Source organism: Gobius niger, assembly GCF_951799975.1.
Source record: "Gobius niger genome assembly, chromosome: 8".
Taxonomy (NCBI): Eukaryota; Metazoa; Chordata; class Actinopteri; order Gobiiformes; family Gobiidae; genus Gobius; species Gobius niger.
This window is the reverse complement of record NC_136859.1, coordinates 9,223,005-9,235,797: the sequence shown is the minus strand read 5'-3', so window position 1 is coordinate 9,235,797 and position 12,793 is coordinate 9,223,005. Positions and strand designations below refer to the sequence as shown.

At 41.7% G+C, this 12,793-nt stretch overlaps 1 protein-coding gene across 7 annotated transcripts in view; it reads left to right on the top strand.

Moving 5' to 3' along the window:
* The window catches only part of adgrb1a (adhesion G protein-coupled receptor B1a), a 212,046-nt gene that overhangs the window by 166,486 nt on the left and 32,767 nt on the right, over window positions 1-12,793 (top strand). For all 7 annotated transcript variants that reach the window (XM_079561288.1, XM_079561290.1, XM_079561291.1 and 4 more), the window contains one exon: window positions 2,759-2,885. In XM_079561288.1, the coding sequence (XP_079417414.1) occupies window positions 2,759-2,885 (127 nt within the window). The remainder of the gene's footprint in view (window positions 1-2,758; window positions 2,886-12,793) is intronic.

The following is a 12,793-nucleotide window of genomic DNA, read 5'->3' as shown; positions in this document are numbered from 1 at the left end:
AGTGAACAGATGTAATGTTGACTCCACACCTGAGATTATCAAATTGTTGACATGCTCTAATGACTTAGAAAAAGACTGTTGAATAAGAACAGAACAGGAACTAGGCTATTAAACTATTAAACCAAGACTAACCTCAGACTTAATTATGGTATATTCAAGAAAAAGGAGACAATTACACAAAAACAAATGCAGGACTAGACTAGGAGTAAACCGGATCTTTGCAGGATCTTTGCCAGTACTGAACTGCAACACCATGTCCGTAACTCTATGCCCAGACTGCAAAAGAGCACTTTATTGGCTAATACAGGGAGCAGACATGCACAATCACAGCGCACCGGAAGTGGGTTACCTGCGCTGAATGCAGATGAGGTCCTTAATTACACCTGTGGATCAGAACAAAACCGCCGTTGTCGCCGAACAGACGTTACCATGGGAACGGCGCCTTGATGGAGAGGCTTGTTTTCAGGCTAATTCTGTGCACATCGACGCCGACAGTGAGTGGCAACAATCGCAGAACAAAGTGGGGGAAAAGTTTACTGAGAGGTATTTAGCCATGCGTTGCAATGCGGTGGCTATTCTGAGAGAGTCCTGTCTAAACGGGCACTGGGATAGACTGGGAACACCCCACAAAAGCTGCTCGAAAGGCAGGTCTACACCAAAGCACAAGAGCCATAGTCTGATGTAAAATGAGTTGTGTGGTCCACTGTTGTCTAATTTAAGAGGAATAAACCTTGACTTTTGGCTTTATTTGTGACTTCATAATGTATGTACTCCACACAAATGATGTAACAGTATAAATACAATGGATTCCATGTGTTGGATGTCGGTGAATAGCTTGATCAAATGCTCCAAATATGAATGGCATTAAACAGGGCTATACTATAAGTGTATCTTAAGTATTTGACCTGCAGTTAGCCCCATGTAGGGCACCCTTTGCTGTCACTGTTGATGGCATCGATGACAATTAATGGGTATGGCAGGGAAGTAATCCATTTATGTCAGTGTAAGATATGTGATGTATGTAGCATGTGGTTTTTTGCCTCTGGTGGCACTCATGGTGATTTTATGGTGCTGTTTCAGACCTAGTTTTGGATAGATTATGATGTTGTTGTTGTTGTTTTTTCATGTAAAATGAAACCCCTGATGTTGCCATGTACAGTATTTGCATTAAGAGATCTTATTTTGTACCAAGAAAGAGCGATAGTTTAGGGAAGAAAACATTCAAACATTAAAGGTGCATTATGGAACCTTTGATGCATACTTTATCTTTCAGTGACCTTTACTTTCCATCACAGTGGCCTATATGATGCTTCAGGATCAGTGTTTTTAGAGTTTCTGGTAGGTTTTCACTGCTGACGGACCCTCTCACCAGAAAACCTACAAAACAATTGATCCTGGAGCATTGTAGAGGCCACTGTGATGGGAAGTAAAGGCGCCATGCTAACCACTCATACAGCCTTTGCGTCACAAAAAGGTCAATTACGCACTAATATCAAGGTTTCTTTTCACTCTTCACATAAAAAAGTCGCATAATGCACCTTTAAGACTTCTAAATGACCATCTCAGTGCCGCCTATTGACCAAAACCCCTTTAGGAGTGTGTCAGTGGGTCAGACAGTGTCACAGGTGCTCCCCTGGCCACGCTCAGCTCCAGCACAAAAACAAAAACATGTCTTCCCGCCCTCACTGACATCTCTGTGAACTCAACGCATTGATCTGCCAGCACTTCACTGCCATGTTTTCACACACCCACTACCCGACATGGGTCTACTCCACCGTGTTGAATTCTATTGCCAATAATGCTTTGTCCAAGGTAGCATCATTCTTCTCAGTAATCCTATTGCAGTTTTTGGACCACACATTTTGGTCTTATTAAACTAGTAGGCATTTACACATCAGTCCGTACGACAGATTTGCTTTGTTTTGTTTTCTAATTATGCCTTGAAATTGATTATGACTAAGAGAACTGATGAAAAAAAAAATGCCTGTTTTATATAAACCCTAGTTTTACACCAGAAAAAAATGGCAATTTTAAAAGTTGGGAAAGATGACTCATGCTTTAACATAATAGTGACATAGATAGAGGGGAAGTTTCAAAGGACTCATCATGTCACTGAGGATCAATAATAGGCGTCGCGAAAACGGTCAAAAATTGTGAATTTAATTGTGTTTTTATGTTTTTGCTCATTAAATTGTCAAACCACAAAATATTTTAATCCATATAATTCGCGTTCTCTTTTAATGTGCCATGTCAATATAGGCTAATAATAATAATAATAATAATAATAATAATAATAATAATAATAATAATAATAATAATAATAATAATAATAACAATGATAATGATAGTAGTAGTAATAGTAATTAACAATATTGTGTGAAACAATTGTATATCATGTATTTGGTGTTCGCGTCGCTGCCGCTCGGTACGGCGTGTGCACAGGCAGTTCCTGGCTGTCAGCTTGCCTCCTCGCTGCCGCCTGAGCACCGCTTTTCCTCCGCTCTGCCCTGCGCCTCGATCGCTCCAAAACAAACATGTAAAACTGGATAAGCAACGCCACCACCACTGCCTTTTATTCATCGCTCCGGAGGACTTTTCTTTTTTTTTTTTTTTTGGAACAAACCGAGACCGCTGTGTAGGCTGCTAATATCTTTTTTCCTTGGATGCTTCTCCCCCCCCCATTTCTATTCACCGCATCGTTTTTTTTCTTCTCTCCCCCCCTTCTCTCCCTCGTGTATGTGTATGTGTGTGTCCGCAGCTCCTCGGCGTTTGGCTCCTGGTCTCCGAGAGGCTGCAAAACCGTGCTAGTCGACTCCTTCCGAACCAAATGCGTTTGTGACAGACTGTCCACCTTCGCCATTTTAGCGCGCCTCAATCCCGAAATGGTAAGTCCCCCTGACACGCCAAAGCCTTTTTTTGTGTGTGCACTTGAAATCTATTGGAAACGGTGCTGTTTTGCTGGTGATTTTGTGTGGATGCTTCTGCGTTTTTTTTTTGCCTACCAAAGGGCGTCATTGTCATATCAACAGATCCTCCCCTCACCAAAGCGCGCCCTCCTCCCTCGCCTTCTCCCTTCGACATGCCAAAAAAAAACATGATTAAGCTGTAAGGAACCGTGATTGTAATCCCCCTCAGAAGTCACGGAGGATTGTGCACATAGCAGGAAAGGTCTTGTGTGCTAACCTGGCTGGCTAATTAGCTGGCAGATATGTAGCCACAGATAGTGCACTGCCGTTCCACAATCAGGCTTTTAAAAAAACAAATTACGCACAGAAAGTATCCCCGAGTGAAGCCCCTTATTAGTATCCCTCTTAGGCTAGCAACAATTGATATTGATATTAGCATATTTTTACATATTTGACTGTCAGTGCTGTCTCCATGGTTATCAGGCCCCGTGGAGAAGGTAGCCAGCTGCTGTGCGCATGATAAGGTGGAGGAAAAAATGGCACCTAATCACATCTGGGCTGTACAGTATGGGTTCTTCATGGGATTTGTTAGAGTGTTTGACAGAGCCACTGGCATATTTGGTGAACCACACGGAGCACGGATTCACGCGTGGCATTGGAGTGATCTAATCGCAAGGGGCCCATGGAAGCAGGGGCGGCGCTAGGTGTGCTGGGTCTAATGAAAGACAAAAAATGGTGGGCCCCCTACAGTTTTTTAGATGAGCGTTAACCCACACTAATGAGAATCAAACTGAGTCAGTGGGTCCCACAGTCGCCATGTATAATTAGAATGTGTAGACTATCTGCAGAAAAGTGCAGCTTGGCCCCTTACAATTTTGAACACCTTTCATCCCCCTTTTTCAGCGCCCCCGTGTGATGTGTAGAGTTAAATTTGAATGGCTGAAGTGCAAAGTTGATCCAAAAGCCAGCCCGAATTTGCAGTAGCCAAGCTTCGGCGGATGTTTTTCCCGGTTAGTGCTTGGTAAGGGAGGCTTCCTGGTTACGTAGGGGAGGAGCTTGGATAAATAGAAAGAGCGTTGTGTACACAGGCTCACTTTCAAAAACTGCTCAAACATGCATGATTGGCACAAAAGCACCATTCCAAGTAGGTTTTTGATTAGGGGACAACATTAGGGGACAACATTGAAACACCAATTGTGAATGGGTGACTGGCTCCTTGATGTAAAGTGCTTTGAGTGCCTAAAGCAGGTAGAAAGGCGCTATACAAATGTGACCATTTATTTTATCAACATTACATTACCCCCTTTGAAATATCGTCATGTCCGGTTTACAGTCATTTCACACTGATGTCAGATTTTTTTACATAAATGCCACCCCATTTGTAAATTGACATTGGGCATTGCGTTGTCAGACAGTGTGGGCATTCGATAACAGTCGTCGATGTTTTGGGTGAAGCGTTGGGTGACGCATATGAGGCCCATTTCCCGAAGTCTGTGACGAGATTTCATTCAGCTGATCGGTTGTTATTATTAGAGAGGAAGTCGCCTCAGAAGCAGTTTGTGAACGAGTTGCCCCAGTAACAGCGTGGCACCAAGGCCAGTCTTAAGACAGAGGAAGCTGCATGCTGCTCGCCCGGCTGTCTGTCTCTCAGTCTAAGAGGCCTGCAGAGAGATACTGCTGTCGATGCATTTACTCCAGGGAATTGGGCTTGTTCCCTTTTGGTGTTGGCCTATAATGTATAAGCTGCATGGGTAGTAATGCTATGATGTTTTGTGCAATTACGTAGTAATAGCAAGGACAACTGGGAGCTCTTTTCTTTTGCTTCATATTAGAAGTATTAGCATTAGATTTCAGTCCATTACGTAAAACATTGAAGGCATCAATAATGCATCATAAGCTATTTATAAATCATCATAAGTACTTGCCTATTGCTTTACATTCATAAATACCACAGTGTGAGCTTCTGAGTTTGTCACAATCCCCCAGTCACTTACCAGTAAAGTTTATTGGGTCAAAGCCTAAAAGTATTTTGGTGATGCATAATTTTATATTGAGAACTGTTGCCTATTGTGCTAATGTGCTCAGTATTTCTCAAACTAGTGTGTGTACCACTGATGATACTCTGCAATTTTTAATGCTGAATATTTTTTCTCTTGTTTAGACATGGTTTGCACACAATTTAGACATCACTTACTTACTGTTAGTCTGTTTTAGAGCCTTCTTTGACCCGGTTTTACTCTAAATTGATCTTGATCACTGGGTGGTACTTAGAATGATGTATATTTGATGAGTTGGTGCTTGTGCTGTAGAGTTTGAGAAGTACTGCTTCTTGGAAAGATAGTGCTGGTTTACTCGCTTTGATTTGTTCATGTTTAGCAATTAATCTGCAGCTATATAGCACCTTAATAGTTACGTCATTACTGGGGTGACAGTGGCACAGGTGGTAGAGCGGGTCGTCTCTTGATCAGAAGGTCAGGGGTTCGACCATTGGTGTATGAATGAGAGTGTTCCTTGCTGTAAAGGACTTTGAGTGCCGACTATATAGCGCTATATAAGTTGAGACCGCTTACTATAGGTCTATTTTTTTTAATCATTGTTTTCCTTATTCAAAACAATTGTTGCATGGCTAACCTTACACGGATGTCATTGCATGGGATTTTACTGTGTAGCCTGTATGGTATGGCTTGGAATTTATGCACCAAATCAGCATCGCATGTTTCATTCCTTTGTGCGTTCCTACAATATGCTGGCTCCCTTTGATACTACAGTGACCTGGTGTATTAGCTGACAGTGATCATGCGTAGATTGAATATTCTGTGTCCACCTCCGTGCCCTTCTCCGCGGTGTCCTGCCTGCAGCCGGCCTCCACCTGTGCCCATGACACCCCTCACTGCTCTGATGGGTCGCCCCAGGACCAAGCTAAACTCCACACCGCTGTGCCAAAGACTGGATGAGTCAAGCTCTTCTTGTAACCCGACAAAATGAATGTATTTGTAGGTTTTGGGAGTGTTCACGTTCTCTGCTGTTCTAGTTGTAGTATTTTGTTCTAGACCTCTTATTTCAAGCTCCTATTGCCAGCCCATGCGGTAAAACGTTTGTCCCGAGATTGTGAATTGAAAGCATTTTAACTTGTCCTCTTTGCTGCATCTTCTGTCTCCTCTCTACCCCCACTCTGCCTTATTTTCCCAGATACCCCTCCTGCCCGCTATGCTAATTATCCTTACTGAAACGCATCCTAGCCTGTAAATGGCCCTAGCTAGCTCCTCTGCATCTCGCCTCCTACCTCCCCAGCATGACAAACACGCCGATTTCCACTCTCTCTCTCCGTGCACTCTCTCCGCATCCTTTTTAGCCCTCAGTCATTTCATCATCATGCACACTTTGCTACTCTGATGCCACCTTTTATTTCAGCCAATTTCTTTTTTTTGCTGTTTTTGCTATATCATTTACTCTCGCTGCTCCCGCTCGTGTCCATTTTGGCAACTTTGCCACCGGCTTTAGAAAGAAGAAACGCAGGGAAATGAAAACAAAAGCTGCACGGTCAAAAAGAGCAGCTCTGAAGCTTGAATAGTTGAATCTCAGTCGGACCGAGGAATGAATGAATATGGAAGCTGTGTGCAAAAGGATCTGGGCTGGGGTAAAAAGTTATGTTTTTAATGCATTTTTAAGGCATAAAGCAGTAAAAGGGCATTCTTATCCTTAAACCATAATAGGCTATATTTGGTTGAACCATCAGTTTACAGTAATAGGTTAAATGTATCATTAAATAGCGTGGTGTTTTCAAGATTGTCAAGATTATTTTGTAAGCATTATAATGACTTAGTCCATACATGACATGTCCTTAGTCGCTCAGAGTAGGGAAAAAAACTCTCAATATTTCCAATCTTCGAAGTTGTGGAAATAACTGTTTTTGAGTAAAACAGGGGATGTTATTAAGCGTACTGGCATCGCGAGTTTCTGTCATGCACGTAATTGCGGGTCATTAGAAGCTTTATAAATGGATTGTGGTCTAATCCGTGCAAATATTTGGGCAGCATGGAATAAGAAGTGTTGGAATACCAGCCCTTGTCTCTATAAGCTTAAAGTAACTTGTTATTAGGGGCGGGCCTTTCGCATTTCGTTATACCGGTATCATTTTTTGATATCATTGTCATTCTTTAATATCATTGTGTACACAATGTAAGTTGTAGCTGCTTTGGACTGAAGTCAGGACCAGGCTCAGATGGAGAGTGCAGCTAATGTTACGCTCAGCTCCATCAGAGCAGCATGGACACTGACTGTGTACAACAAAGAGGCAGGAGCTTAAGAAGTAAAAGGAAGGATGTAAACTGTTTGAGTAGATCATATTTGCGAGGATGACGTGGAAAAAAAAAGAATGAAATATCTTTGAATTAATCTTTCCAATAGGCGTAAGGCTGGGATTTTGAAGTATTTTGTCCATTGTCAATTATATTGTCAAATATATCGTAATTGTGATATTTATTATATATATATTATATATTTTTTATTTATTTTTATCGTGATATATAGATTTCAGTGGCGTAAACAGAGCAGACAGCGTTAGCATTTAGCCTCTCCTCTTCTCATCAATGGATGCAAACAGAGGTGAAGTCAGAAGAAACATGTGCCTGTACACAATCCAAGTATAGTCACACAAAATTAAACGTCGATTTTCTATGCGGATAACAAGGGGAACTATATTGCCTATATAAACGCCTATACTACTATATTGCAAGGCCTAGTAATATTACTACGCCTTGCAATATAGTTCCCCTTTTTGTGTACAGGCTCATGTAACCATATTTAAATAGGGAAAATGTGAAAGAGCTTGGTTGCTTCTAACTAACACTTCCGTTTGGATCCATAGATGAGAAGAGGAGAGGCTAAAGTAAGAACATATCAGTGTTTAAAACGGTGGCCTATTGCTTTAAGTCCCTGTGAAAGATCATTCAATGAGAGGATCTTTGCATGAGGTTAGTAGGGATGATTAGATTGTCCGGAAATATTAATCTTTTAGTTTGCGTGGGTTGGTTCAAGTTAGCAAAATGAATCCCATTGTCAAGGCTGGTGTGGGTCTGGTTTGCTTTTCTTAATGGACAGGGTCAGACTACACCTGACCTGAACATCACTACACTGTCCTTTTTTTTTATCACATAAGCCTTAGTTGTAAGTCTGTGGAAGCTAAAGTTGACCCTGGGACAACATGCTGTTGCCAATTAGACCCATTGTCCAAGTGACACGTCAGTACAGAAGGCGAATGTTGGGCCTTGGGCCATACAGCACATAATAGCAAGTGTGTTAGCTTGCTCGGCTACAAAGGAAGCTAAATATATCTATGGAAGGCATTAACAGATGAAGCTGTCCCTTGTGATATGAGCTCTGCTTAGACGCATAAGCTTTTTATAGCCACTTCCATAAGCAGACTGTATATTCTGCAGCTGTGTATAAAATATTAATTTATCCATTTTCTGTGTACATATAAAGCCTGTATAGATGGAGGAGGCTGTAACAGGACGGACAGCCTCGGAGGTTGTTTAATGCAAGAAGAGCCTGGACCAGGTGGGACTCTCCTGTGTGGAGTTGGCCTGTTCTCCTCCATGTCCACTGTCTGAGTAGATTTCCTTTAGGCGTTCATTTTGTTTTTAGCGGATTAATATTTGGGTTCAGCATTTGACGCTTTCCCTTTGTCAGAGCGAGGAATGAAAGTTTGCCTCCTCAGCCGACTTCTTTCCGGTCGGCTGCGCTCGTAATGCCTCCTGTAGCTCTCCGTTTACCGAGAGAGAATGAACGTGCTGCAGTGAAGATTAATCAGAGGGATTTAATTAACCTGGCCCCGACACACGCATCAAACCTGCAGACAAGACAGGCTATAAACCCGGCCAATTATCTGCTGCTTCTGTGGGGGAGAGAGGGAGAGGGGGAGACTGAGATCACATGTCTGTCATGGCTGTCCGACCGTAGCACAAGTTTAATCAAAGTGTCCTCTCGGTTATGTTTGTGAAGGCCCTCAGTCGTTTCGGGATCAAAATGTGACACGGGACAAAGTGGAAGACCTAGTGGCACTTTGAGGATAGAAGCTCAACCAACCCTGTCCTGTTGAGGTCCTGTCAGTTTGAAAATCTCTACAACGATGTTCCTGCGTCACCAGAATGCTCCCTACACCTGGACATAGACAACCACAGATAGGAACTTTATTGTCGGATGATGATGAGGTGTTGAACTTCACTGGCTGCATGGTTTTTATGGTTGTGACAAAGTTAATAGTTCTAGTTCCTACGAGCACCACTTGATTCGGACACAATCACTCATGCAAGTCATAGCCATATATTGAAATAGTAGATTTGAAACCTGAACTGATTTGTTACATGGCCGGGAGCTGAAATGGGAAGATATCGATGTCTCCTGCAAGTTTAAAGCAAATCCGTGCCAGACAATTTCATCAGTTTTGCCATTTTTTACTGTCAAATCTTGTTTAGGCAGCATATTTTTTTTGTGTGCAATAACTTATTATAAAGATTCATCTCCAATGTCAATGCCTTACGCCTAAAAGTGTCCTAAACTAAATACAATTTATTAATGACAAAGGCCATTATTTATTTAAATTTGAGCCTCACCACTAGGGTCGATTAGAGCTGCACAATATATGACAGAACATCGATATCCCAGGAGGTCGCCCCCAATGCGTAAATGTATTCAGGTTAACTCAAACTGCTTGATTCCCAACAGCACCAATACTTGCTGACACCGGTTATAACTGCGGTCCACTGTACCTTGCCCTCCTGAATGTTTGTCTAGTTGATCAATAAAACATAATGGTATTTACTCCGAGGCATATGCACCTAGTTTGCACAACATAAACACAATTATTGTCACATTAGTGGCCCGGACTGAAGCGAGGATAAGCGGTGGCCATATTTTTTTTTTACGGATTACTGAACGCAGCGGCAGGTTCAAAGCTTCTCCCTGCTTCACTCGTCTGTGCTTTGAAGCTAGTGTAATACGTAGAGAGCTACACAGGAAATTACAAGGCAGTGACGTGATGCAGCGAGATAAACGTTTGCTTGTTGTGGGTTTTCTGGTTTTAGCATTGAACTTTTACACATACATTCGTCAGTATGTTTTCACGGAAAATGAAAAAGCTATATGATGGTTAGGATTGTGTATGAGATTTGTGGCACATTGTAAAATAAAAATTTGGTGGAGAATACACACATAATTCACATAAAAGCATTTGGACATTGTGTGTTCTTAGTGACAGTCAGGCACGAGGAGATTCATTAGAAAATGAGGGTATTGCTAACTGTTCACAACAAACATGGCAGATTTTGCCCGTAATGGACACAATATTGGCAAACTATCATAATCGCAGTATTAGGTAACGCAGTATCCATAGAACAAGAAGCCACAATGACTGAAATTTCACTCCACTTGTTGTAATTTTTATATATAGGACAGTACATAGTGTGTCTTATGTCTCAGTGAGAGTGTACTAGTTGTTCAAATTGGAATAAAAAATTGAAAAGTCAATTTTTTTCAATCACAAATGCTGCTCTTATTTGTATGAACAGGAAAAATACCTTGTGGGTCTTCTTTTGCACCTGTTAGAGACCTCCACCAACATGTTCTGAAATGGTGTATTCTTGTATTTATCATATAGTTTATGAGGTCAATTTTTTATCACAGCTCACCGTTCACCCTCATCTGAATGAACGACCTTAAGTCGATTCAATTGATATATATATATATATATATATATATGTGTATATATATATATATATGTATATACGTATATGCCTTATCCTTTCAACCTCCAAACCTACACCTTTACCTTACCGCTCATGTACACATAAAGACCGTCTCTCCCTTTAAGAACACAGCGGCACCTTTAGCCTTGCTTCAGTTCTGCTGCAGCGCTGCCATGTTAGCGTCGTCATGGCAACCTGCACAATGTCTCTGGGAATAACCGTTTAGCTGCCAGTTTTATGGGAACAAAGGAAACGCATGTCCCTCATAAGCACTCCACACACCTGCTAAATGCTGCGCAGAATGGCCGCTAAACGCCGGATCCGCGTTCGCTGTTTTGTTGGTCGCTTTGGCTGCCGGAAACGTGGCTTGTTTATCCACAGAGCGGAGTCACCTTGAAGTCACCTTGCTCCAGCGTGTAGTTGTCGTACCCAAGCTCTGGAAAGCATGCAAGCACACACGCAGGGAGGTTGTTTCTGCCCATGTGATTCGCTAAGACTTCAAAAGCGGTATTTCATATCTTTTGTCATTGAGAAGAAGAAGGCAAAATTAGCAATAGTTAATTAAAAGGAGTTGTGTTTTTTTAACTATAATCCACATTATATGAAATAATCCAATATGTGTTTAACTGGGTATGTATTTGGCCACTATAGTTTGTTAGACGTCATGTAGTGACATGGCAGTTGATTGAATTGTTCCACGGTTCTATCGTTGATATTTACCTGTCGTTTTGTATATTATATGAACGTAGCTGCCTGCTGTCAACAAACATGACAGATTTTACCCATAAAATTCAACATCCATAACCTGCCAGTAACATAACCAATCTGGAATTGTTCAAATAATTTGAAATCCAGTCATTGCAAAGTTGTGAAATGTTGATAAGCAACCAATTGCTTGGTATGGGCCATACCACCTTGTGAATCTTGTCAGATAGCGGAAGCTAAACAGGCTCTTGCCTGGAAGACAGAGGGAAAACCATTTATCTCTGTGCGTGGTGTGTGAGATTGGTCGGTGGAGGTCGTAGGCCTGGTTGGTGCAGATGTGTGCTGCTGCAGTCTTCTTCAAGAGCTACTGGCTAAATAGATTTCACCATAAAGTATAGGGTGAATGTAAAAAACAGTAATCTTTACCTCATGTTTGAGTGACTTATGTCACATGAAAAGAACTATAAACCCCCCTGTCTGGGTTAAATGCTGTAAAAGTAATAGTTGTCTCCCAGCTTCACAATTGACCCTTTAAAATGTCTGAAAGGCACAGTGTAGTCGTGTCGATCTGAACCAGGGCTGACCCAGTTTGGAGGTGAGCTTTTAGCCACGGAAAGCACTCTTTTGTAATCTTCTGCTGTCAAAGTCGACTCTCCGCGTTTTCACTCTTTTCCTCTGCTGCCTACTTTAAGGTGGCTATTGTTTTGTGTCTGTGTCTTATTCCTCAGGGAAGTTAGCCGTGTCTTGGCTAGATATTTTTAAACACTATGAGACACAAACCCCATGCAGTGGGCGGATAATCGTCTACAACTTGATGAAAACTTTACATGAAGTAATACTTCACCGGAGGATACTTTTGAAGCTAAAAGTCTAATTTGATGCATAATAAATGTTGAAATAGCACCACAGTTTACAAACAAAAATGGGTGCAGGGAACAGTTATGATCACACAAGGAGTTAGCAACAACATTTTTTTTCCCACAAAGAACAGGATACAGTTTTGTTGAGATGAATACATTTATGCGAAGTAGAAAGTAACAGTGATTTACACAATGTATTGAAACCTGATGGGACATTGGTAGAGAGCCAAATATTCAGAAAGGTTGCAATGTTTTTTATGAGTGTGGTCCAGAGTCACTGTGACTTTAGAAATAGCCGGATATGAAACATTTGTAAGAAGTGAATCCTGTACTGTGCTTTCGTTGTTTAGTTCACCTTCCTGTCTCTTTTCTGAATCCTGGAATCCTCTATGTGACCAATCCCTCACCAATTTCGAGGCACATATTTCTTCAGACGTCACATAGGCCTTTGCTGGGACACCGGTTATCCTTTTAAGCATGCAATTTTGGAATGCCACGAGCTTCACCTTGTTGTCTGTCTTGATGGTCCATGTTTCCGAACCATATAAAAGTGCACAAAGTACTAGGGACTTGTCAC